This window comes from Marmota flaviventris, chromosome 15, assembly GCF_047511675.1.
Source record: "Marmota flaviventris isolate mMarFla1 chromosome 15, mMarFla1.hap1, whole genome shotgun sequence".
In the NCBI taxonomy this organism is placed as follows: domain Eukaryota; kingdom Metazoa; phylum Chordata; class Mammalia; order Rodentia; family Sciuridae; genus Marmota; species Marmota flaviventris.
Window position 1 is genome coordinate 62,384,066 of NC_092512.1, and position 27,512 is coordinate 62,411,577.

The 27,512-nt window shown below is 37.1% G+C and overlaps 1 protein-coding gene across 1 annotated transcript in view; it reads left to right on the forward strand.

The window, feature by feature from the left end:
* The window catches only part of Slco5a1 (solute carrier organic anion transporter family member 5A1), a 141,605-nt gene that overhangs the window by 86,244 nt on the left and 27,849 nt on the right, over positions 1-27,512 (forward strand). Inside the window, exon 5 of the mRNA XM_027947116.2 lies at positions 27,312-27,510. Within this exon, the coding sequence (XP_027802917.1) occupies positions 27,312-27,510 (199 nt within the window). The remainder of the gene's footprint in view (positions 1-27,311; positions 27,511-27,512) is intronic.

Consider the following 27,512-nt stretch of genomic DNA (forward strand, 5'->3'; position numbering starts at 1 on the left):
GATAGTTCTTTTTAAAGTTCCTGTTATTTCTTTCTGAATTTTTATCAGGTGAATCCTTCTTACTTTTCTCTGAATATAAATTTTTTTTTCTTTTTTAAGGACTTATTTAAGTTGTGATCTTTTGTTCTCAGAATCCTTTCCTATGTATGTAGGGTGAAATGGAGAATTAAGAAATTTATCTGAAAAGACTTGACAATAGTTTTAATTTCTTATCCGACAAGGTTTTTGAGTTCAAGCCACTTTTCATATTTCTTGTAGCACTGGGGTTTGAACCCAGGGCCTAGCCATGCTAGATAATGTTCCATCACTGAGCCACATCCTGAGCCTCTCATTTCATTTTTAAAAATTATCTGGATAAATACCTCAATCCTCCATAGTGATTTGCTCATGAACAGTAGAGAAGAAGCCCCAGACATGTACACAAGACAGGACATTGATCATTGTCATTCGTTTGGTCATCCAGCGCCATCCCTAGACCTTGTGTATGGCTGAGTAACTGCAAAGTCTTGAATCAGGGCATTGAGCTGCTGATATAACTGAGAGGAGAGAGAAAGTTTGAGAAATGTGCCAGGGAAAGCTGATTAAATAAACAAATAGAAGATTTGGGTTGCAGAGATGATTTTGGATGGTGGGGTGGGTGCTTGGCATTTTTCATGGAGCAAATGCCTTTTAATCAGGATTTAAAAAAAAAGTCAAATTTTCCCATTTGGTGTTGGGAGGAGAGGCATTTCTTACCTGTGGAGGACCAGCTTAGGCCAAGTCAAAGCAACAGAGGAGGATAAAATAAGACTTGCTCTAGCCAGAGAGAGAAAGATGAGCAGTTCATCCCTTAGGTCATAAATACAGGGGACTAGGAAGGCAAATGGATGGTGTGGGGTAGGAGATGCTTTCTGATATTTTGGGGGTGGGAAATCTGCTCAGGGACCTTCCATGTCACTTGACCACACACACTGAAATCCCTTTGGGGGACACCTTTGCCCTAGTGGGAAATGATGATACTAATGTTTGATGAGGTCATCACTGCAAACACAGTCAAGCCCATGACCATCTTCCTGCGTCTGTGTCTACATGACAGTGGATCTGTGTCACAGTAGACTTCCCATTCATGGTCTTCCTGCTGATCTACTTAGGGTCACATTTATTGCTTGGAATTAAATATTATGAAGTTGATATTTTGGAAAATACTGTAATGATGGGAAAAGTCTTCAAGTAGGGATTGGACAGTGTGGCCCTGAATCCTGTTGCTACCGGTTACTAGCTTCGTGGCTTTGGACACATTACTTACTCCATACACTCAGTCCAATGGGGATAAGCTCTCCCCTGTCAATGTTGATGTAAGGAACAAATAAAGTCATGGATACTAATTGGCTCTAAAGCTTACCTAACCTCAACTAGATTCAGCAATATAAATGGGAAAATATATATATATGACAATATAAATGACAATAATAAATTATAGGAGAGAAAAATTATTATTCATTATTTATGTTTATGATACCTTACTTTTAAAGTCATGAAGCTTTAATAGGTCTGAGAATGAAACTTCTGTAATAATAGTGGTGATAATAAAATAACTGCTTATGCTTATTATTTACTAAGACACTAAGCATTTTTATATGGATAACATCATTTAATCCATATACTCAATGCCTATGCAGTAAATATTATTAATTATGCCCATTTCAAGATGGGGAACCAAGGTCCAGAAAGGTTTGAGTTACTTTCTTCAAGGCAAAATAGTAAGTGGTAGAGCCATAAATGTTAAAATTCTGTACTCCTTGGAGTCTTTAAATATCAATTCATGATTTTACTTGGAGTATTATAACAGTTGTATTATCATTTCATTCATTTTTTTCATTATTTCCAAGAAACAATATTCTGATGATTTTAATATTGTCCTTCCACCTAATTCTGCAGCTGCTTCTGCTTCTGAGTCACGGTCAACAACATTAGTTTTCAGAGCCTGTGATTTTTCAGCATACCTTTGCTTGGGATCCTCTAGTTTGGAGTGTAGAATCAGAGTTAGATATTAGAGTGTCTTAATGTAGCCTTAGAAAATTCTGTTTTGCTTTTCCATAATAGAATAATCAAGATAATTATTTCTGTGCTACAGTGATTAGGTTGGGGTGCTTATTTTTAGAAATGACTGTACTTTTTATTATTGCCTAAATAACCAAATATTTGCCATCTGTCTTCAGCTACTGATTTCTGGTTTTGTCCATGAGATTCGAGCCGGGTCTGTGCAGCTCAAATTGCAGATTTTGGGAATCCATCTATCTTTAGATGCAAGAGATCTGTGAATGTGCTTTCATTCTTTTGAGTGCATCAACATCTTTTCTATACTAGTCCTTCCATTTTATAAGGGTAGTTTTAAAAAAAATTGATTTTGTATTAATTTTTATAAATGTATGCAGTTTTTTTTCACTGCTGGAGATTGAACCCAAGGGGTCACGTATGCTAGGCAAGTGCTGTACTATTGAGCTATATCTCTACCCCTAAATTTTCTTTTTTAACATTGAACTTAAGATTTCCTTGTAGTTATGGATGTGCTTTAGCATCACTAGCCATTTCCAAGGTCAGGTGATGACCTTTGACTCTGACACCTTTGCTAGTACCACACTGAAATCCAGTGTGCTCTGCAACAAAAAGGGACAGTCCTTGCAAACCCACATTCTGTAGCAGCTGCTATAATCTTCTCACTTACATAACTTTAATCAGTCTTGATGGGAATAGAGGCTGTTAGGAAGTAGAAGTGACAATTATAGGCTCTTTGTTTTTTGGGCAGAGAGATATTTATCACACTGAATTACATTTGTTTTTCTTCAATGCTAATGAGAACTTTTATAAAGGTTATAGTGGACAGTGTCAGGACACTCAAATTCTCTTTACTTTGTTATTCATCAATTAATTTAAGAAATGTTTGAGGGCCCATCATGTGGCAGGTTCTTAGCCAGTACATGAAAGATGGTAGTGAAACAGGGTTCAATTACTAAAGAAGATTCAGAGGACCCACAATGACATGCAGACATTGAAGGATGGGTTACTACTATATGGTGATGGCATTAAAGTGAGAATGCACTTGGCAGCCACAGCTATGGCGTACCAAGAGGCAGGCTTCAGCTCCCTTTAGCTTGAAGGGTGTGAGTGACAGCACCACTTTCTGTCTTCTATCAGGCACCATAAGCATGGAGCACCCTGGACTCACCAAGTCCAAAATGGTGTCTTGGATGGAGTCTTTCATGTTTTAAAAATTCTTTTTATATTTTAAAATATTTTCTGTGTTTTTCTGGTCACTTTGGTTCTTGCTATGCAATGAGCCTCAATAGTAGAATTCTTCAGGGGACTTAGTGAGCTCAGGAACAAAGCATCATGCTCATTTCTATTAATAACCAGTATCAACCAGCTGGTACCAATCATCCAAACACTGTCTGACCCGTGGTTAGAGAGCAACACTGTGTTAGTCGACTTTCTATTTCTTGTGACAAAATACCTTGAGATGATTGACTTATAAGGAGAAAAGGATTATTTTGGCTCATGGTTTCAGAGTTTCAGTCCATGGTTAGTTGATGCCATGCCTTTAGGGACTGTGGCCAGATAGTACATTATAGCAAGAATATGTGGGTAGAGGGGGTCTGTGCACCTTATGGTTGTCAGGATGCACAGAGAGAGAGACAGAAAAGGGCCAGGGACTCTTACTCCAGTGCAAAGTCATACTCTCCATGACCTAACTTCTTTCCACCAGAACCCACCTCTCAGAGGTCCTGTCCACTTCCAATAGCACCACAGCAGGGGACCAGACCTTCAACACTGGGCTGATGGGGGACAGTCAAGATCCAAACTGTAACAAACATTATGAATCAACTCAACAGTGTCCTTCAGATACATTGTCTTAATCAGCAGGACAGCTCAGGATAATTCCAGGCCTGCTGGAGTCACAGCCACAGCAACTCCTGGGGCTGCAGCAGCCCACAGGTCTCTGCCTTCATGACACTAATCCACTTTGGAACTTCAGGCTTTTTAGTTTTTCTCTCTAGGTCTGTTTTCTAATCTAAGAAAACAATAATGAATGAATTCCATAATTTCTTCTTGCTCTAAAATCATAGATTCAATAATTTTTTCAAGGCTACATGTACCAAATAAACATTTTTCTCACATTCCCTGTAGAATTATATTACTTTCTTACAGGGGGGTGTTATTAACCACTTCATCACTTTGGCACTTATAGGCTGGGATCATTATTGACATTGTTTGTTTTCCTTTGCTGGGTGTGGCCCAATATGGTCCACAAACTCCTCTTTGAATCCCAGGCCTGTCACTTAACTGGATGTTAACCACACTAAGTCTCAGTTTCTCATTTGTAAAATGAATGCTTATTTCCCAGGACTACTACAAACAAACAAACAAACAAACAAATAAATAAAAGAGATAATTGTATCTTAAAGCATTTGGTCTATAGTAAATGCTCAGTAAAAGTTACCTTTTCTCCCTTGTCTGTTTTGACATCTGTGTTACACTTAAATCTCTATTTAAATGTCTCATTATGTTGTCTCGTTTAAAATAAACTGCGTTGAACCTAATTTAGAGTGGCAACTTGAAGTCATTTTTAAAAACTCCACCTGCTAAGAGTAATAATACATGCAAATGAAATTTTAAGAGGGAACTATTTTAGTCTTAATCATAAGAGTAAAGTAGCAGAAATGTTCTGGGGCAGGGGACAGTAAAAAAGTATTGTGGAGCCGTGTTCCTGTTCAAAGTGAATTGCAAATCTTTCTCTCCATCTCTTTGAATTGCTCTAAATCAATTCACCAAGAATCGATGCCCAATTTCTTATTTGGCCAGTTTTCAAGAAGAGCAATATTTTTTAAAATTCTCTCTTTTTATTTATCAATTTTCAGAGTAAAAAATTATAGTCTAGCAAATCTTTATAGTGGCCAGTATATTTTAAAAAATATGTTATTATGAAAACTCATGTTTTTCTTTTAATAAGTTTTATGGGCTTTAATCCATTACAGCCATTATTCCTTTTGATGCTCCAAATGTCCCATCTTTGGTCCCTGGGATCCCCTTTGAATTAGTTCATTTAACACTACCTAAGCAATCTTTGAGGTTTCTGACATGACAATAGATGCCTTGCTGTTTATACACATTTCCTACCCTCCACCTGGATCAGCCATATGTCCACAAGGATCCTGGTTCCTTTGAAAGGAAAATGGTATTCGGAGACCACCATTAGGACACTAGCAGTGCTCATTGTTCCAAGGTGTCTTTTTTTCTGGGCTATTTTTTTTTTAACAAAAGAGAAAAAGTGAGTTTACACTAATATTTGTACTTCAACTTTAAAAATTTTATGTTGCTACCGAACTCCTTGAGTATATTATAATCTCTTTCCTCTAACACTGAAAATAATTTTTCCTAATGACTTTAAGATAATTACTTTATCCGTGTGTGTGTGTGTGTGTAATAGTTTCAAGCCAATTCTCAGTATTATTACTAACAATGAAATACTAAATGCAGATTTAAACTTCTTTTTATCTTGAAGCCTATATCTTACTGTGAATATGCAAAATACTCTGTCCTCATGCTATTTCAAATAATTCTCCTCTTTTGGTTATGTCTGATAAATTGTAAAGTTACTTGTTTTAATTTGTTTTCAGTTTTTAGGGATTGGGAGAGGGTACTTGGGATTGAATTAGGGACACTCAACCACATCCTCAGCCCTATTTTGTATTTTATTTAGAGACAGGGTCTCACTCAGTTGCTTAGTGCTTTGCTGTTGCAAATGGCTTTGAACTCGCGATCCTCTTGCCTCAGCCCCCCGAGCCTCTGGGATTACAGACATGCACCACTGTGCGCAGCTATTTTTATATTGTAAGTTAAAGTTGTATTGTAAATTATATGAAACATTAAGAGGATATGAAAATCAAAACCATTAAGCAGTAATTGGTTTCCATCTTGACTTCCTCCCCTTGTCTCCTTCCCTCTGTAGGAAGCTATCTATTTTATTACTTTATCCTCCTTCTTTTGTTTTTGAACATATAATAAGTGTGTTTTTTATGTATGCATTGTATGTAATACACATCAGTATTTCATATTAGTATTTCCCCCTTTCATATCCTAAGGGTGACAAACCATACACTCTGCTCTGCATTACAGCAGAACAGAGATGTTGCTCATTTCTTTTTGTAGCCATAAAACATTCAATTATAGGGAAGGATCATGTAATTCAGTCCCTATTGGGGGACATTTGATTGTTTCCATTTTTTTTGTTATAATGGCACATATAGTGATGTGTATAAGTAATTTCATAAAAATAACTCTCTTGTCTAACATGCTTGTTTCTTTTTAACTACTTTGTTTAATCGAGCAGCTTTCAATTTGCTTTTAACTCATATAATAGTCAGTTTTTCATCACCATAATGAAGCACTTGAGTGGGATAACTTTATAAGAAAGGTTTATTTATCTCACAGTTTTGGAAAATTAAAGTTCACATGGCATGGTGCAGGCTTTGGCTCAGTGGTTGATGACTGATGGTGGAGTGCATGCAGAGGAAAGATCATATCTCTAGCCAGGAAGCAGGGGTGTGGGGTTGGGGGTGTGTGTGGGGATAGGGTGGAGGGCTATGTTTGCTTTTCTTGTATTTATTTATTTTAAAAATAATAATCCTTTTGTAAGAACTAGCTTAGTGTCCCAAGAGAAATACTTAATCCCTTTTGAGAACTTGCCCCCAATGACCTCCCACTGGTACTCTACTGATCAAGCCTCCAACACCTGGATGCTTGAGGAACACATTCAGATCATATCCAAACCATAGCACCCTGGTTGAGAGGGTAAGGGGACTGAGAGGTCATCAATATATTTGACATATATTTGCCACTCACCCTATCCTTCACCCTACTCTTGCCCAAGCTTTAGCATTGACCCTCAGATTGTTATAAATATTAAAAGAGTGAACCTTTTTAAAAATCACTTTTAAAAATCTACATAGCTTTTGGGAATCTACAGCCAATTGGAATCTTTTCTTCAATATGAGCCTGTGCCATGCTGGCAAAAAGTGTATAAGGTTTCCACTCTGAGCCAGGCAAGGTGTTAGGTGCTTTCTAGACACTATTTTATTCCTTCAGCAATACTACAGTGGAGGCACTACTCTCTCCAGTACAGAGCTGATGAAAGTGAGGTACATAGAGCAGTTTTTGTAAGCTCTAGACCTAAAAATCCATAATATGAGTCCATATTGTACAGATAATAATACTATAATATGAGTCCATAGTATACAGATTAATCTGGTCCTCAGAGACTTTTATGTTTTAGAGTTCTTATTGTGCTAATTCTCCTCTAATTTTTAAAGTATTAGATAAGACATATAGCATAGTAGCTAAGAAAGGTCATTGTTGAGAGGCAAACAGATCTTGTTGAAATCTGTGCTCTGCCTCTTTATCCATCTATCCATCCATCCATCCATCCATCCATCCATCCATCCATCCATTCATGAACCATCCCCTTCTACCCATCCTTTACCCTACTCTCCATCCATGCACAAATATTTATAAAACACTGCCAAGAGCTGGGCACTGTGCAATATGAGAACACAGAGTGATCCTCAAGGACCTTACTACTGTAGGTTGCCTGTTACCCTGCACATGTCCATAAACATGCATGAATATCAAAGGTTCTGAGATCAAATGAGATAGTATGATGTAGACTTAGCACAGTGCCTGAGAAGTAGCTGTTAGAAACATCTGTCATATCCACATCTTGAGATATGCTCAGGAAAAGAAATCTAAGGCAGAAGAGTAACCAGGATGCAAGGCTTGTGGAAAACATTCACAGGCAAGATTGTCTGGAGGGAATGGATTTTAAGAGCAAGAAGAGGGAAAGGTGAGACTATTAGGAGGTGGAAAATAGAAGAGAAGGTAAGAGACAAGATACTAAAGTGAAGAGCTGAAGGGTTATCCCATCTCAACAGACAGAGGCTCAGAAACATAATATACATGATAAGATTACAATTTTCTTAAAAGTGTGGTATGTTATACATGCAACTGACTTCACCTGAATCAGTATGAAGCTAAGGTTAAATCTTTGTCTGAGTTTTTTACTCTCCATTTATTTCTCCACTTCAGATATGACTACTTTTCACAACTCTTAGTGGGCAAAAAGAAAATGTAAGTGTTTTCCCTTCATGTATTTGAGCATGGTGAAGTGAAATGCTTCATTTTGCTTATCTTGAGTGATTAATCTCACAGTCTTTATGTCTGGGATTTATTTCTCATGCATGTTTTCCATGCACATGTGCATATTCTCTCTACCTCCCCACCCACCCCACACCCACGTTACCTATTTATGAGGGATATTCTGGGTTTAGAGAATATCAGCCCCATGTTCTCCAGATTTCTGCCTCCACATCCACAGCCCCATGTTGACCATTGCTGTTCAGAATGGCTCGGAGGCCCTCAAGAGCCTCAGCCCTCAAAAATATTATATTTTGTTCATAGGACAGGATTCACTTATGAATAAAAGTTGGGTTGAGAAGATTAGAGAGCTTTTCAGAAGGACTAAAAACCCAAGGGAAAGAGAGAAGTCTCAAGAGCAGATGTAGGAACAATCCTGCCATTAAGTGCATCATGTCTTTGATTAAATCAGCATCTAGGACCTGCCCAGTAGATGTGATTTAGGAAGGAATGAAAGCATTTTTTCACAACTCTAGAGTGTCAGATTGACTTAGTTGACCCTTCATCAAATGCCAACTAGCAGACATCCCACTCTCCCCACAAATCCTCAAAATCCCCTGATCTTTGTGAGCCAACTCTTTTTCTAGGCATTCGAGTTAATTCAAGTTAATCAATGTCTTGCCACTTTACTCTGGATATATGCAGTGTTTTATTACACACACACACACACACACACAGAGCTGGGAAAATATATGTGTGTGTGTGTGTGAGTGTGTGTGTGTGTGTTTTCTTTTTCTCCCTTGACACATTAGACAGAAACGAGGTTGAATTTCTGGGCTTTTTGTATTTATAGGGTGGGATAGACAATCAAGAAGTAAAGTAGCTTGATAGTTAAATTATTACTTTTGAGAACCCAGAAACTTCTTACTGGGCATGGTCATGTTTTGGAAAGGCCCATGCTGTGTTCAAGTGAGGAGATTTCTTTGCAGTGAGCCAACCTACTATAAGAGAAGAATTATGAATTTTTGAGGCGGAAGATCTGGGTCCAAGATCTCTTCTGCCATTTATTAGCTGCATGACCTTGGGTGGCTTAACCAATTTCTCTGGCCTTGGTTTTCATAGCTGTGAAATGGTATAATTATATCTATTTTAGAGAGCTGTTGAAGTTTTAAAAGTTTAAGGGACCCTGGCTTGTCTCTCTATTCATCAAATTATCAGTCTCTCATGAAAAGACAGGAGAACCAAGATTATTTATAGAAAGAGGTGATAGGAGGAGAAAGTGGGTGGTGTATAACTTGCCAGTTTTATGGATAAGCAAGTAAAGGAAGAGGTGCTAACTCGAGTATTCATGGACTCACAAGTACAGGCATACTAGGGCTGGAGACAAACTGTCCTCACCCTCAGCTCATTCCACTGTCTCTCATTTCCTCAGAAGTGCTTTCTGTTAACTCGTAAAAATCACATCCAGAGTTAATGAATATCTTGGCTCTAAGTATAGCAGGATATGGTTCTCACCACACAAGCAGGAAATACCTTACTCTTTTCATCTAAATAATGAAACATGTGCTTGGACATTATTAGGAGCTGAAGTAATGTCTTTTTGTAACTTGGGCCATCTCATGATGGATAGCAGAAAATTCTTCTTTGTTGTCAAACTCAACTTACTGTTGAGGCATTTTTTTTTATATTGGCCAGAGGTAGAAGATGGAATTATTTGGGTCTGTTAATGTTAGACTGATTATTAGATTTTAGGCTAAGAGTTTTTTTTTTTTTTGTACTGGGAATTGAACTCAGAGGTGCTTAACCACTGAACCACATCCCCAGTCCTTTAATTTATTTTTATTTTTTTAAATTTTAAGACAGGGTCTTACTAAGTTGCTTAAGGTCTCACTAAATTTCTTAGACTAATCTTGAACTTTCGATCCTCCTGCCTCGGCCTCCCAAGTTGTTGGAATTACAGGTGTGTGCCACTAAACCTAGCTAATAGTTAATTTTTTCAAGCCATTGTATTGAAAGTTTTTTCATATCTCTATTTGCAAAAAAGAAGAATATAATTTATATTGATGTTTTGGTTAAAGTAGACCTTTAGAAACATTATAGGTAAATATTTCTCTTATGGGACAATTTGTGTATATTTGTTTTATATAGATTTATATTATTTAGTAACTTCTTTCTTAAGTTTATTTAAATTATATACTATATAAGTATCAAACTCTTTGAGGGATTCAGAATATTAAACAGCTCATACTATAGCTTGGATCCCGAATGTCCCTCAAAGGCCCATTTGTTGAAGGCTTAGTCACCAGCCTGTGGTGCTATTGGGAGGTGGTGGAACCTTCAAGAGTGGGGCCTAATAGAAGGAAGTTAGTCATTAGGGATTCCCTTGAGGGGAATATTGAGACCCCGGTCCCTTCCTGTCTCTCTCTTTTCCTTCCTGGCTGCCATGAAGTGACCAGCCCTCCTCTACCACATATTCTCACCGCAGGTCCAAAGCAACAGGGCCAAGGATCATGGATTGAAGCCTTTGAAAACTGTAAGCCAAAATAAACCTTTCCTCCTTTTATAAGTTGATTTTCTCACAGCAACAGAAAGTTAATCCAGAAACTTACAAATTAAATGTAAAAATTAAGCAAATACATGTTGTGGTATCTTTTTAGTCACTTGGTATATACTGCTGTTTCTAAAAAACATATTGAAACTGTAAACAAATGAAAAAGTATAAATTTGGGTGAATCAAAAAGTTTATGTGATTTCCTTAATAGTTCATATTTTTAAAAATATCACCCTCTTCTTACCTTTTTCTTTTTTGAGAGATATAAGGAATAAGTGAATAAACTGTTGATTATCAGAAGTACTTGCAAATGTTTAATTTGTTTTCAAATATTTATTATGAACAACAACAAATTTATTAATGAAGATTGCCTTGGAGGTAGAACAAAAAATAATTTTAATGTAACATAAAACAAATATACCTTTACAAACACCAAGAGAGCTGAAAATCAGAGCTCTGGTCTTGTGTTATACTGTTTGTGTGTGGCTAAAATAATGGGTAGAATTTTTCCCATGAGTTTATTTTCTTGTTTCTTGTATTGGCATGATTGAATTTCAAATGTCAATAATTTTCTAAGAGTATGTATTTAATATAGTCTCAAATATTATGGCTAAATTATGGTTAAAAACTCATCACTAATGGCCTAATCTATTCAAAATCTGCTGAATTTGTTAATATATGCCCCCCATTCACACATAACACATGTCTACATAAACATATATTCACACACACACACACACACACACACACACACACACACACCATACATATGTTAACAAATGTTAGCACTTTTTTTTGTCTTGAAGGTTTGAGTTTGTTTTAGGAAACATGCCACTATTGGACAAACAAGTAGGAGTTGAGAGACTAGGTTTCAGTTTTTATTTTATTTTTGGTACCAGGGACTGAGCCCATAGGGCACTCTATCACTGAGTTACATACATCACCAGACCTTTTTTGTTTATTTTTGATACAAGGTCTCCCTAAGTTACTTAGGTCCTTGCTAAATTGCTGAGGCTGGCTTTGAACTTGAAATTCTCCTGCCTCAGCCTCCCAAACTGCTGGGATTACAGGCCTATGCCACCAGATTTAAAAGGAGCAATACATTTGGAATTCAGGTAACAGATTTCTTAATTTATATGTGAAAGAGCTCTGACTTAAAATCAGATTTGTGTTCTGTCTTTGTTCTGTTTTCTCTCTGATACTGAACATCTGTTCCAGTTTCCTTGTGCATAAAATGGGGATAAATAGCAATTAATCTCTTGGCATAAGTTTACATAAGATTAAGTGTAAGTATTTTAAGACTGAAAGTACTCTACAAATTTATCAGGATTACTACATAGTCATTTCATTTTCCCAAAGTCTAGGTCCTTATCTGTTTAAGCAGATAATGCCTGTTCACAGGACTATTGTATTGATCAGTTTAATAATTGATATGAATGTGCTTTGAGAAAGCTATGAAAGTTTGCTTCATGAAGTTGAAGTCCAGACTTACTGCTAATTTTGATTAAAGCTGAAGTCATCTCACTCTAATGTAAACACATTTAACCTTTTTCTTTTCTTCTTTCTTTCTTGTACTGGGGATTGAACCCTGGGCACTTTACCACTGAGCTAAATTCCCAGCTTTCTTTTATTTATTTATTTTTAATTTAGGACAGGGTTGCACTATGTTGCTAAGGTCCTCCTTAAGTTGCTCTAAGACTGCCCTTGAACTTGCGATCCTCCTGTCTCAGCCTCCTGATTTGATGAGATCACAGGTGTGTTGCACTGCACCCTGCCACACTTAATCTTTTTATCATAACATTCATTTTTTTTGGTTTTTACTTTAAGATTGAAGACAATAATGTATAAGACACTTTGAAAGAAATTTTGAGTGTTAGGTGGTGAATTAGTCTGAAACACTTTCCTTCTTGAAATAAATAAAATTTGAAACTATTACTCAAGTTCCTGTAAATAAAATTATTTTTCCTTTATTCCTTTTAGTAATAAAACCAAGCACCTATTCCTAGGAAAAACAGTGGCTTAAGTGATTGGGGAAAAAAATCACACAAAGAAATTAACATTTATAATTTCAATGTGTGTCTGTGGGAGTGCTGGTCTCATAAATGTAGAAAATAAAATGGATTTAGATTAGGAACCCTTTCCAGTGTAGGCCTCACTCTGGCATTAAGAAGCCACTGACTTGATTTAAGTCATTCATCTTCTCAGCCTCACTTTTATTTTGTCAGTTGAAGAGATGATCTGTGAGCTCCTGTGTTAATTTAGAACTTTGGTGGTTTTGGTTTTTTTTTTTTGGTTTGTTTGTTTTTTTGAGAATATCAGAGACTTAAACTAAGAAAGACTTAAACTAAAGAAACTGAAGGTGTTTATTTCTTTGTTACATAAAATTCTGGACACAGGCAGCTCAGGTATGGTGTAGGAACTGTCTCCAAATTGCTTCCAATAGTGGATTCTTATCCTTGTGGTCCAAAGTGGAGGTCCAGCTACTATATTTGGTTTCCAAGCAGCAGAATGGAAGGGAGTGGGGAAGGGGCATGGATGGACTGACTACCTTTGTTCATATTACTTTGGTCAGAACTTATCACAAGGCTACATCTAATTGCAAGGAGGCTGGGGAATGCAGTCTGTGTAGCAGACAGCCTAAATCAAGCTATTACTCTAGAATAAGAGTTTGAACTAAATTCGGCTTGCTGCCTGTTTTTGTAAATAAAACTTTATTAGAACACAGTCATGCCCACTTGTTCACACATGTCGGTAACAACCTTTGCTTTGCAACAGCAGTGGCTAATAGGTTTAACAGATACTGCCTAGCCTACAAACTAGAGAATATGTATTATCTATCCCTTTATGAAAAAGTTTTCTGACACCTGTTCTAGAAGGTAGGAGAGAGTAGTCATTGGATGATAACTAGTAATATCTACCATAGCTCCTTCTAAATCCTATGATTCTATGAAAATGAACAAATAAGATAAATAATAATATGTAATAATTACTAACATGAAGCAATAATAAATAAGTTAAATCCTAAGCAAGTTTATATGACTTAGGAATAATTTTGCAAATGTTAATAAATACTAAAACATGAAGTTCTTGCTTGCTTTAGCTAGCTGAAACTTGAGTTGCACCTAGTAAGTGTTTTCTTTTTGTTCTGTTCATTCTCCTTTATATATTGGCACTTTTTAGTTCCATTCCAATGATCTAAGATGGCAGCTACTCATCTCTATCTCTGAGTATAAAAATACTTTATTTGGTAATACTTTGGATGGTCTTCATTGTGGTCAAATAATGAAAATGTGTGAAATAATGAAAATGTGAAAACAGTCAGGGTTACATTTGATCCTGCTAAAGCCTCCCCCAACCCAGTGTAATATCTGGGGTTATCACTGAACCAGTGACCATCACATCATGAGAAGTCATTAGTTAGAAGGTACATTATATTGATGGTTGCTACACTGTATTTTCTTCCTTTGCTGGTTCATATGTATTTTTGGGTTAACATTTAAAATATTCATTGCATTTATTTATTTCTTAAATATTCAAGTTATATTATTATCTTCCAAGAGAAGGTTTACCCGAAATATGTGATTTTATTATTCAAAATCAAGAATAGATAAGGTCTGAACAATAATGGAAGGGGACTATTAGGTGTTTTGCTGAGGGATTTAAAAATGAATCAGTTTATAAAGGCACACAGGAGCCATGTAATCTCTTTCCTTTCTAGTGCTTTCTACCCAATGGTTACTGTTTTGCAAAATTGATTAATCCATTAATTTTGAAACCTAGGTTCTCATAGACACTAGGGTTGACGGCCTTAGATGCTCAGACCATTAGATTACTAGAGTAAATTCGTATTCATAGAACAGTTTTATCACCATAAAATTTATGTTGTAGATTTTATTATCTGGTAGAATTATGCATGTCTCTTGAAACAAAACTACATCTTCAGGTTAAAAGTGCAGAATGTAGCATAATGGTTAAGATTTTCACCCCAACTGTCACTGCCTTGCCCAAAATTCTTCTTTTTTTTTTTTCCCCTGGTTTAGGCTATTTAATTCAGAGAGTAAGGAGGACTGAATAATTTTGAAGTTTATTGTAGTTATAAAATATTTTGTATTTTATTATTTCAGGCTCCAAGCAGACTTCCCTTGATGGATAGATGAGAACACTGTATAATTGGAGTGTAATTTAATCCCCATGATTACTGTACTCCCTTTCCTCCTTTAGGTTGTTGCTCAAATGACCCTTTGTTAGTGAGACTTTACCCAGTGTGCCCCACTTAAAAACACAACTTCTCTCCCAACTATTGTTTCTCTACTAAACATTTTTCTGCATAATATTTCTCACCTTCTAACATTTGGGATAATTTGCTTAGTTATCGGTCTGTTATTTGCCCACATTAGATTGTATATTCAAAATAGGCAAGAATTTTTGTTAGTTTGTTCACTGTGTTTATGGTTTAATACAGGTCCTGATATACAGTTGATGATCAATAAAAATTTTCTATTAAATTAAATATGCATCTTAGAATTCTTATTTTTATAATTTTTCTAGGGTTATCCTTAACATGTTTGTTAAAAACACGAAAATGAATTTTAATCCAGCTATGTTTAAATGGTTGAAGATTAAAAGTACAAGATGATAAGGGACATCTATGAAAAACTCGTAGCTAATGTTACACTTAATGGTGAGAGACTAGAGGCTTTCTTCCACAATCAGGAATCGCCCAAGACAAGGAAATCTGGGCTAGCTACTTCTCTTCACCCTCTCATTAAAGACTCTTATGTAGTCTTATTTCTTCACCATCTTACTGAAAACTCTAATGAGGAAAATTACACAAGATATTGAAATTTAAAAAAAATTATGTTGGAAAGGAAGAAGTAAAACAATTTGAATTCACAGATTATGTGATCTTGTATGAAGAAAATCCTAAGGAATCCACTATTAAAAACTACTAAAACTAAATGAAAGCTTCATGAAATTAAGGAAATATTTCCATTGACACTAGTATCAAAAGAACTAAATACTTAGGAATAGTATTGAATAAAAGAAGGGTAAAACTTGTATTTTGAAATCTAAAAAATATTGAAAAATTAAAGATGTTTATTAGAGGAAATAAGATTACAGTTTGATAGGAGGAATAAATTAAGAGAGCTATTGTATAACATGGCGATTATAGTTAACAACAATGTATATTATTCTTGAAATTTGCTTAAAGAATAAATTTTAAGTGTTCTCACCACAAAAATAAGTATGTGTAACAATCCATGTTAATTACTTAATTTAGCCATTCTACAATATATACATACTTCAAAACAACATGTATACATGATAAATACATATAATTTTTGTCAATTAAACATAAATGTTAAAAAATTAAAGAAAATATAAGTACATGGAAAGACATCTCATGTTCATGGATTGGAAGATGTAATGTTATTAATATTTTAATACTCCTCAAATTGATCTACAGATTCAATATAATTCCCATCAAAATTTCATCAGACTTCTTTGTAGAAATTGGCGAACTGTTCCTAAAATTCATATGGAAATTAGGAAGCCCAGTATAGTCCAAACAATCTTGACAAAGAACCAAGTGGGAGGACTTATAATCCCTGGTTTCAAAACTTACTAAACAGCAACAGTAATCAAGACAGTATGATACTAGCTTAAAGCAGATATAAACATCCATGGAATAGAATTAAAAGTCTGGAAATAAGTTTATACATTGATGATCAACTAATTTTTGACAGAGATACTAAGACCATACAATAGGCAGTGACTAGCCTTTTCAACAGCAATGCTGGGACAACTAGATAGTCATATGCACAGGATGAATTTAAATCCCTACCTCACACCATTTACAAAGATCAACTCAAAATGGACCAAAGTCTTTGATGTAAGATTATAATGTTAGAATTAAACATAAGCATATATCTTTGTGACTTTAGGTTTTTAGGGGGGAAAAAAACCCAGATGAATTGGACTGGATTTCATTACAATTGAAAATTTTTGTATATCAAAGTACATCATCAATAAGGTAAAAAACAAAAACAAATAACAAACAAACAAAAACAACCACACATGGGAGAAAACATTTGCAAATTGTGTATCTTCTAGAGCAGTTTTATCCAAAACATATAAATGATTTTTACATATGAAAAATAAAATGAAAAAAAAAAAGAAAAAGAAAATGACAGATCCATTTGTCAAAATGGGCAAACAATCTGAATAGGCATTTCTCCAAAGCAGATATACAAATGGCTGATAATAAGCACATGAAAATTTGCCTGATCTAATTAGCTATCAAGGAAAAGCCAATCGAAACCATAATGAGACAGTACTTCACACTCACTCAAATGGCTATAATCAAATATTTTCTGTTGCAGTAACAAGTGTTGGTGAAGATGAGGAGAAATTGGAATCCTTAGACACTGTTGGTGAGTTTTGTCAAGTGATGCAGCCACTTAGGAAAATTGTTTGACATTTCCTCAAACATATGATCTGAAAATTTCATTTCCAGGCATGTATCCAAGAGAAATGAAAACATATGCCCACACAAAACTAGTACATGAATGTTCATAGTAGCATTATTCAAAATAGCCCCAAATGGAAATAACAGTCCATCAAATGATGCATGCGTAAATAAAATGTCATGTATGAATACCAAGGAATATTATTTGACCATACCTAGAAATGAGTAATGACACATTTCAACATGGACAAACCCTTAAAATATTATGCTAAGTGACAGAAGAGACATACGTGTTATATGACTCCATTTATATAAAACAGGCAAACTTAAAGCGACAGGGCTGGGACTGAGTAAGGCAGGGTTGGGAGGAAGTGTGTCATAGCTAGTAGGGTTTCTTTGTAGGGTGATGAAAATATTCTAAGGTTTTGGTGATGCTTATGTATCTCTGAATATACAATAAAACATTGAGCTGTGCATTTAAACTAGGCAAGTTATATAGAATATAAGTTATAGTCAGTGAAGCTTCAATTTGAAAGAAAAGAAAAACACAATGTGTTCAAATTAGTGATTTGACTCTACTATGAAATGACTGCTTTGGTTCCCCCATTTGCCTGGCAGAATTAATATGGTTTCTAAAGAGCAAAATTCCTACCTGGCTTTTTTTGGGACAAGGGCACTGTAACAGGTATAGTTTAGGTGTGCAGGAGTTTGTCTCAAAAAAAATTTTTTTTTCAGACAAATAGAGTTTTAAAAATCTGCTTGCTTCTCCCAGGGGAAGGATAGCTTTGTCAGGTTTTTGCAGGTCAGCTGTTAGTGTCCATAATGATGCTTAACCTTCTCCATGGGAGAGCTCTGAGAGCTACTGGATTTGGACAACAGTGGACCGAGAAGTTGAAAACTGCTGACAGAAATTGGACCTGGGGCCGGGCATGGTGGCACATGCCTGCAATGCCAACAGCTCAGGAGGCTGAAGCAGGAGGATTGCAAGTTCAAAGCCAGCCTCGGCAAAAGCAAGGCACTAAGCAACTCAGAGAGACCCTATCTCTGAATAAAATACAAAAAAAAAAAAAAAAATAGGGCCGGATGTGGCTCAGTGGTTGAGTGCCCCTGAGTTCAATCCCCAGTACCCCTCCCCTACTTCCCCCATCCAAAAAAAACCCAAAATGTATCTGGCCAGAAGGGCCTCCAAAGAGGGTTTTGCATTTGGCTGGAGCCCACATCTGCAGGCTTGGCCTTTATAAATGGAAACTTCAGCATCGTAACTTGATGCTAGGGTCTTCATTTGAGACTTATTTCGATAACTGAAAAAGTTAGTAAGGTACTGTTTTCCTCTAGTACCTCTAATAAGGTACTGGTTTCTTCTACAGAGGCCTTTCCTGCCTTCTGCCATCCCTCCCCGCCTGCAGTGATGGCTTAAAACTTTTCACCTTCAAGGGGGAAATTGAAACGGAAGTAAACACTGATTTTTTGCATTTCATCATTTCAAGTTGTTTTGCCCTCTGTGGTTTTATTGCCTGGATTCAGAAAATGCTTTTAGGCTGGTGAGCCATAAAAGATGAAATATTAATTTAATTTGATTTTAGAGTCCCTTTCATGACATAGCTTGGAATTGGAGTTTATGCATTATTTCAGCCACAGCTTGGCAGAAACCTGAAATGAAAAGCGTGGTTGTTTTCTCTGTTGAATGTTCTTTTCATTACCTTTCCTTCAGTGTTCCCAAAACTTTGAATTCCCAAGATTGGGGTTCTCATATTTCTCTGCTACTGCACAATGATTCCCTGAGTTGGCAAAGAGTTGAAGACGGTGTTATTACAGGCTAATGAGATCCACTGGACCTAAGGGAAGGAAAATATGGGCTTTGTATGGATATCTTCATGCTGAAGACATCGAGACTAAGGTTTTTAGAAGAGTGTGATTCCTTCGTTAGTAAAAAGCCTTTATTAGTAAGTCAAAGGAGACAGCGTTTGGAGCGGACCTGCTGGCCTCAGTGTCCCTGAAGCTCTAGAGGGGAAAACTCGAGACCTATGGTCTCAGCCCTGTATTAGCCTGGCTACTCTGCTGGCCTGCCTGCCTCATGAAAAGTTTTAAAATGAATCCATAAACTTCCTCCACTTCACTTACAGACATCTTTTCAGTACTGATAACCTTTGTGACATATATAGTTTAACTCTACATCCTCAGGCTGCTTTTCTTAATCCAAAATCCAATTTGGCTTGAAGTCATAGTATGAAATATCATGGGCTTAAAGAAATAGTTTGCTGTGTGTCTTAAAACAGCCCCAAATTCTTAAAAAAAAAATCAATTCTAATGATACACCCAGTTCATTGTTGTGAAGGGATTCCTAATTTTTCAAAACAGTAAGATTGGGATATGGGATATGTACAGTTGGGATTGTGCTTTTTTTTTTTTCTTCACAGATTTATGTAGAGTTTGTGAGAATGGGTATTTACTGGGCTTTTTATTCTCAGACAATTTAAAATTTGTTAGCTTCAAGGTTTGGATTTTTCAAACATTCTCTTTAGTTGTTCCCCACTGACAGTATCTGATACTTGTTTTCATCAAGGAAATGTTTGCAAGAGTGGAAATTTAAAAAGTTAAAAGAATTTACCTGAGGCAAGAGGAGAATTTATTTTGAATCATAAGGTTAGAAGAACAGGATTTAGAAAAGTTAAGCATATTTGGGTTGACTTATGTGCTCTCCCAATTAGATATGATGTGGGGAGAACGTTATACTCCTTCTCATCTAAGACACCACTGATGGTAAGATGCCCATAATTTTGAGTCACTGTGAAAGAAAAACGCTAATTAGATCCTGACAATAAGGCTAAGATATTCTTGTTGTAAGGCATTTTTTGATTTCAGAATATTAAAATCCATAAAATACTGAGGATTAAATGAATGACTACACTAAAAGTAGATTACCATAATACCTGGCCAATGGTCCACATCTCCACCCCTCCCTCATGTGTGTGTGTTTTTGTGTGTGTGTGCATGCACGCATATGCACACGTGTGTGAAGGGAGAGGGAAAATGAATGAGTAAATAAATGATTTGTATTTCATTCTTTTTCAGACACTCATCCTGTTTTCTCTCCTCTTCCCTGCGCTAGCTCTTCCCCAAAGGTAGCAACAGAATCTGGACATCATTAATGGTTTACAGTGATATTCTTTATTAAACTAAAAGTAAATGCAACAAAATGATATTCCTTATTTACATACAGTCACGTTTGCAAGCCATTTATTTTCAATTTAACTAAAGAAAATTTGGGGGTGTGCAAAACCAGACAAGAACAGTGAATCTGGATCCAAGAGCATAGGGTGGTGAGAATTCTTAGAACCCATCTGTGTTCACTTAGTTCATCATGGTGGGACATTTTGCACCACTGTGACTTCCCAATAGAAAAGAGATATGTGAGACTGACATCACTTGATCTGTTACCTTTGGTGGCTTGCCACCATAAGCTTTTGCTAGTGTTCAATTCAGAATTTTGGTTAAAGAGAGGTTTTCCAGGCATCAGTCTAGATATTTACTACCTGTCAGTTTTAAAATGATTTTAGCAAGTTTTATTAGACCCAAATTAGATATCAGATTTTATATTTGTGAAAAGGGATGTAGCCTAGGGAAAAGAATAATTGAAAATGGAAATGAATGAAAAAATCACTCAAAGATTTTATATGATAAATTCTACGTAATGAAATTTGTTTATTCATTCATATATTCAAATCAAACCTGGTAAGTACTAGACAATGAGGCAGATAAGGAGGATATAAACCCTCTGGTGTTCAAGAGCCTGGTAGAAAGATGGAAAAGTAAACACAGTAGATGGTGGCAGGTATGATGACAGGCGCTAGCTCTGTGTACCATAAATGCAAACTGTTGTCCTTAACAACTCAACAACAGCACAACTGAAGTTCCCCAAACCTATAACATTCTCGATAATGATTGGGCTGCCTATTTTTTGTCCTCTCCTTCAGTGCAAGGACTTCTGGTGCTCCCAGTCATATGTTAAGTTTAGGTATGTTTTATGTGTCTACTTATAATACAGGTGATGTCTATACATTGAGAAAAACTGGAGTAAAGAGGAAAAGTTCATCCAGTAGCTTAATATTTAGATAAATTCTAAATAATTCAAAATTAAATAACTATCACTTTCCATGAAGACACTTCAGTTCCATGCAAACAAGGGCAAGTAATATTGTGAACCAGAACAAAAGTTTCAAAATCTAATGTTATGGGATAACAGTGCTTGACATTAGGAGAAGGAACAATTATTATGCCAATTTCCTTGGATAAATGAGAAGATAAAAGGGTCACAGGGTATTCCAACTGAAAAGTATCAGGGTATTCCCAGACCTTTCATGAACAAAGAAGAATCTTCTGCTTTGCCAACACTTAATGTTGTGGTGAGTTCTTTAGATTCAGAGATATGCACATGTAGAAAAATATATAACTATTTTGTGTTTAGGCACATATAGTAGTTAAATATAAAAGTTTTATGTATTAAGGAACATATAGAAGTTTATATTGGGTCACTAAAAGATTGCTTAAATTCAATCCCATAGATTAAATAAAAATTTTATTAGCTTTTAAATAACATGTACAAGCTAGCCTAATTATAATTCCATTATGTGTGCAAAAGTTAAACTTGTTAATTGATGATAATAGATGATAGCAATTTATAAATGGTGGTGGCGATGATTGCCAGTGTTCATTGGATATAAATTGTGGGTCAGATCTTATGTCTTAATTTACTTAATCCCAACAATCCTTTGAGGCTGGTACTATTGTTACCAACATTTTACAAAATAGAAAATATGAATCCTGGAAATGTTCAGTAACTTGCCCAAAGACATGAAGATTGTAGGTGGCTGAGCCAAGTTTTGAACTCTGGGAGTCTGGCTACAGAACCTACATCTGGAGTTGCATTGACCTCTGTCTTCTGCCATCTGTCCCTCAGGCCATGAGTCCCTCGTCTTGGTGCAGCATTCCCATCTTTTCAACTCTATCAGCCTCAAAGTCTCCCCTCAAACCTGCTAGACCAATTAATGTGATTTCCCCATTCACCTGTCCCCGCCCTCGCCTTGTCCTGGCCACTAGGGGGCGCGCGGAGAAGGAACTCAGGGGGCCACAGGGTGGTCCTCCTGAGACTGGGAAAAGGGCGGGCGTGGTAGGCTCAGAGGAGCAGAGGCTGGGGACGCGTGTGTGACTTTGGGGTCTGGGGACCAAGGGGAGGGAAGGCGGGAACCAGCCAAGGAAGTGAAACTAAACTCAGACTGGGTTAGAGGCAGGACAGTAACTTCTGATGAGAGTGCTCTCTTTTGTATGGTCCCCATCCTCACAAAGGGAGTGAGACCATAGGGGAACCCTAGTTCCCTGCAGGAGCTAACCCCAAACTCCAGCTGGTTTACCCAGAGCTGGCTTTGAGAGAGTGCAGTGAGGCTCTCCTGCCCTAACCCGTTTCCCACTGTTCCCCAGCGCCAAACCTTGCCTGTTTATCTCAGGATGACTAAAATTCCCCAAACCAAACATTTGAGCGTCTTTCTGAGAGTTATACAGATTAACAGACTTGGGGCTGGGGACATAGCTCAGTTGGTAGAGTGCTTGCTTTGCATGCACAAGGCCCTGGGTTCAATCCTAAAAAAACAAAACAAAACAAAACAAAAAAAAAAAAAAAAAAAAAAAAAAGAAGAAGAAGAAGAAGAAGAAGATTAACAAGCTTCCCGTTTCAACAGAGTGGTGAGATTTAGAAGACAGTGGGATATAAGGAGAAAATGTTAGTGGGTCTTCATCCCATTTGATGCACCCTAATATTTACTGATGACAAATTTTCTATTTTTAAGACTGAACACTAAGATGCATAGTCAAATTATCCTGTTTTAAAATTATGACTCAGTTCTGAACAGGAGGACTTTTGTTTTTGTTATCCTGAGCTTTGCATGGAAACTGGCACTCCATAAATTGTTCAATGGAAATAGAACTTTTGTCAATGGACCATTTTCACTCTGAGGGTAAAATTCTGCCTCTCTAATCACACTCACAGCCCTTGTGCTTTTCCTTAATGAGGAGGATGCTTTATTAATCAGCTTCTCTCATCATGAAGCTCCTAATTTACCTATAAGATTTCAGGGACCTCTTGGCCTTAAGTGGCTGTTGTGGTAATGTGGATCTGGAGTGCTGGGCTGGGAACACAAGAAGTCAATTTTTAGTCTCTTTCACCCCTTTCTCTTCCTCTCTGTCTGCACTATTAGGCAAGTTACTGCTCTGAACCTTCAATTTCCTCATCCATAAAAGGGCCATTAGCTATTTTATGGGACTCTGATGATGATGACAAAATGGTTGCCAGGCAAAACCATGATTTCAGATTAATCTAATCATCCTCTTCTGCTCTTTATGGGGACTGTTGACATGCTAGGACAAGCCACCAGCCATGCCCATCCACTCAGCTGCAGATTTCTGGTATCGGATGTATCAGGTCTCTCCATGTGCCAAGACCATTACAAGTTCCTATTGAGTGCTACTAGAGTTATGCCAACTCTTGGTCACATGGAAAGTTCTCAGTATCTCTTCTAAGAGTTGGTTTTGTTTCCAATTGTACATAACACCCAAAATGAAGCTATAAAATATGAATATATATCATGTCATCATTGTTTTTCCTAAGGAAACAAACTATGCCAGAATGTAAGCAGTTAAATATGAAAGCATTCAATTATGTTCTTTCATACTTTTCTATGTTTTTCAAATATTTTATTGCAACACATATTACATTGTTTCCAAAGTAATGGAAACATAACCAAAAGGGAGAGTTAACATTCGTGCAGCTGCCGCCCCCTTGCAGACTTGTCCCCTGTTCTGGTCTAGGTGAAGCCTTCTCCGGGGCTAAACAGATGATCCGTGTTGACTTTTCAAGGATCTTGCATTGTCATTAGCTATCTTTCTCCTCTGCATTCAACCTCTCACTCTGTTTTAGTGTATTTTCCTCAGTATGTAAACATACACAAGTCCCCTCTGCATCTTAGCAAACAGACGACTCCCTCCCTGAACCTCGGGTTTACTTTGGCTTCACTCTAACTGTAGACTTCTACCCCTCCTTCCTTAAATAGCTAGAGTTCTAGAAAGATCAATCAAGTCCCAGTCTCCACAGTCTTAAGACTGACTTCTCAAGCCATTGCAGTCTGGCTTCTTCTTTTATGACACCCTTAAAATCGCTCTTGTCAAGGTTTCCAGGTGCACGATGATTTCATTTCAGTCTTCCTTACTGGATTTCTGAGGCATTTGACACCACTTTCCATTCTCTCCTCAAAACTCTCTCTCTCTTTAGTTTTCTATGGCACAGTTGCTCTGACTGTTCCTACAGTTTATATTGTGTACCATATGCTATGTGCTGTATCTACCCACAGGGAGTGCATGCCATCTTGGTTCTCACATGAAAGGTGCACAGCTCCTTAGTAAAGATGTCTGGCTTAGAAAGTTTAGGAAGCTAATCTGTGATGACCTGGCTACAAATCCCAAGTTTTATCCTCCCTGTGACATTTCTCTTTTCTGGATTTTCTTTTGCTTCTGTGGCTGCTTCTTTTCAGCTTTCTTTGGGTTTTGGCTCTTTTCCTTTCTCACTCTGTGCCATCTTGTAACATCCCAGCTCTGCCATGAATTCAACTACAGGTTACACCCCCAGCCTGGCTCTTCCTGGAGCTTACAGCCCCCAGGTAGGACAGTGTGAGGCATTTCTCTCTGGTAGTTCCACGGGCCTTCAACTCATCGTGTGCACTGTGGAGACCATGGAATAGCCCCCCACACCTTACCCTCCTATTCTGGATCCCCCTGCCTGAGTGTCCTGCACTAGTCCTCCTATTCCTTCTCCCCCAGCCTCATTATCTAGTTTATTGTGCTACCAGGGCAGAGCCTTACTGTGGCTCACAGGACCTTTGCAGTTACCCTCCGGACCACTTCTCTGACTCATGTTTTCACCCCAGCTAAGCTCCCTCATATCTCTCTTAGAGGAGTCTTCACAACGTACCACTCCCATCCTGTCTGACCCAGCTCAGGATTCTCCAGTGGCCTGTCCAGACATACAGTCTGAGCATCTTTCCCTTGTCTCTCATGGTCTCACTCTTCCTAACCTCTTATCCCCATGTCCTGCTACCTCTCAACAACTTGCCTTCCACCCTCCCAATATTTTGGACTTCTCTGAGTTCTCAATTCCATTATCTCCTGCCTCTCTGCTTGTATTTCCTTTGTATAGGAGGTTCTCTCTGTGCTGGGCCATTGGGCAGATTCTGTCTCATCTGTTGTGTCAGCTTACGTACTGCCTCTGTGAGAAGCCCTTGCTGACTTCTCCCAGGGAAGAAAAAAGTGCCTCTTCTCCTGTATTCTCCATGCCCTTGGTAGAACAATTGCATTACATTCTCATTATCTATCACCTATGTGTAACCTCTTTTAGATTGTAAAATTATTTCTATAATTTTATTATATTATTTTTTACTGTGAAATATAACACACTCAGAAATGCATATAGAGATAAGGAATAAATATAAAGGAAACACTTGTTTCGTCTTTTTGATTTGCTGCAATAAGATTACCAAAGACAGGATGGTTTATAAACAAGGGGAATTTATTTCTCAGTTCTAGAGACTGGAAGACCAAGATCAAGACATGAGCAGGTTTGGTGTCTGGTGAGGACTCTCTTTCTCTTAGATGGTTCCTTATCATGTATTCACATGGCAAGAGAGATGAGGAACTCTCAGGGTTTGTTTGTGTTTTGTTTTGTTTTTGGTACCAGGAATTGAACTGAGGGGCACTTAGCCACTGAACCACATCCCCAGTCCATTTTTATATTTAATTAGAGACAGGGTCTCGCTAAATTGCTGAGGCTGGCTTTGAACTCAGGATCCTCTTGCCTCAGCCTCCCAAACTGCGGGGATTACGGGTGAGTGCCATTGAGCCTGGCTTTTGGGTATCTTATTAGAATACTTATCCCATTCATCTGGCCTCCACCCTGACGATCTAATCACACCCAAATTCCACATGCACCCCACCTCCTAATGTCATCATGTCAGGGGTTAGGATGTCAACATATGAATTTTGGGGGGGACATTCAGGCCATAGCAGTAGCTATTACCCAGATTATGGAATGACATGTTTTCAACACCAGAGGAACCCCTTCTTTCCTATCACTGATTCCCCTACTATCTTGGCTCTTATGACAATTACCTTCTAGGTTTTTTTTTTTTTCCAGTTGTATTACCTGTGTATGTACCTATATTCCTAGTACTTTTTGCAAGTGTAAACATGTCATGTATAGTATTCTGTTGTAGTTTCTTTCTTTCATTGGACATTGTCTTGGTAGAATTCAGCCACATATTATATGTGTCTACATTTCTTCCTTTTAATTGCTGTATAGTATATTCCTTTTAATTGCAGTATATGAATGTATATTCATATACTGCATTATATGAATATATTACATATAATGTATCTGTTAATGGACATTTGGTTTATTGCCAGTTTTGGGCTCTTAGAGTGTTTCAAATATCTTGTAATCTCTTTTGTTGCCTGGGAGCATGAATTTCTTCAAAATATGGATCCAGAAATGGAATTGCCTGTTACAGGGATATATATTTTCAACTCTATAATGCCAATTTATGCTTCAAAGTGGTGTCAGTATTGACATCCCACCAAGGTGGAGAGTTCCCAGCCCTCTCTATCTTTGCCAACATGTGGTATTGTGACTTAAATTTTTACCATTGGTGCATAGTGGTGTTTCACTGTGGTTTTAATCTGTATTTCCCTCTTAGCAATGAGGTGGGTGCCTTTCATGAGCTCACTGGTCATCTGTATTTTCTCTTTGGTGAAGGTTCGATTCAAGTTTTGCCTATTTTTCTAAGGGGTTGTTTATCTTATTGCTTTGTTAACATTCTTCATAACATCAGGATGTGAATCCTTTGTTGATCATTAGGTGTTGAAAGTGATATTATACTGTAGAATCACACACCCTTTTATTTATTGATGACAACAATTTTAAAATTCTTTACTCTAGTACTAATAGGCAAACAGAAACAGAATAATTGGAAAAGACAAACAATCATGTATATTAGTTCAAATTAATCCTCCCCTTCTCTTTTTTTCCAGGTGTTATTATTGTCCCCAGTGCTGGTGTTGGTATTGTCCTCGGAGGCTACATTATAAAAAAATTGAAACTTGGTGCAAGAGAATCTGCAAAATTAGCAATGATCTGCAGCGGTGTGTCTTTACTGTGTTTTTCAACCCTATTTATTGTTGGATGTGAAAGCATCAATCTAGGGGGCATCAACATCCCTTATACAACAGGGT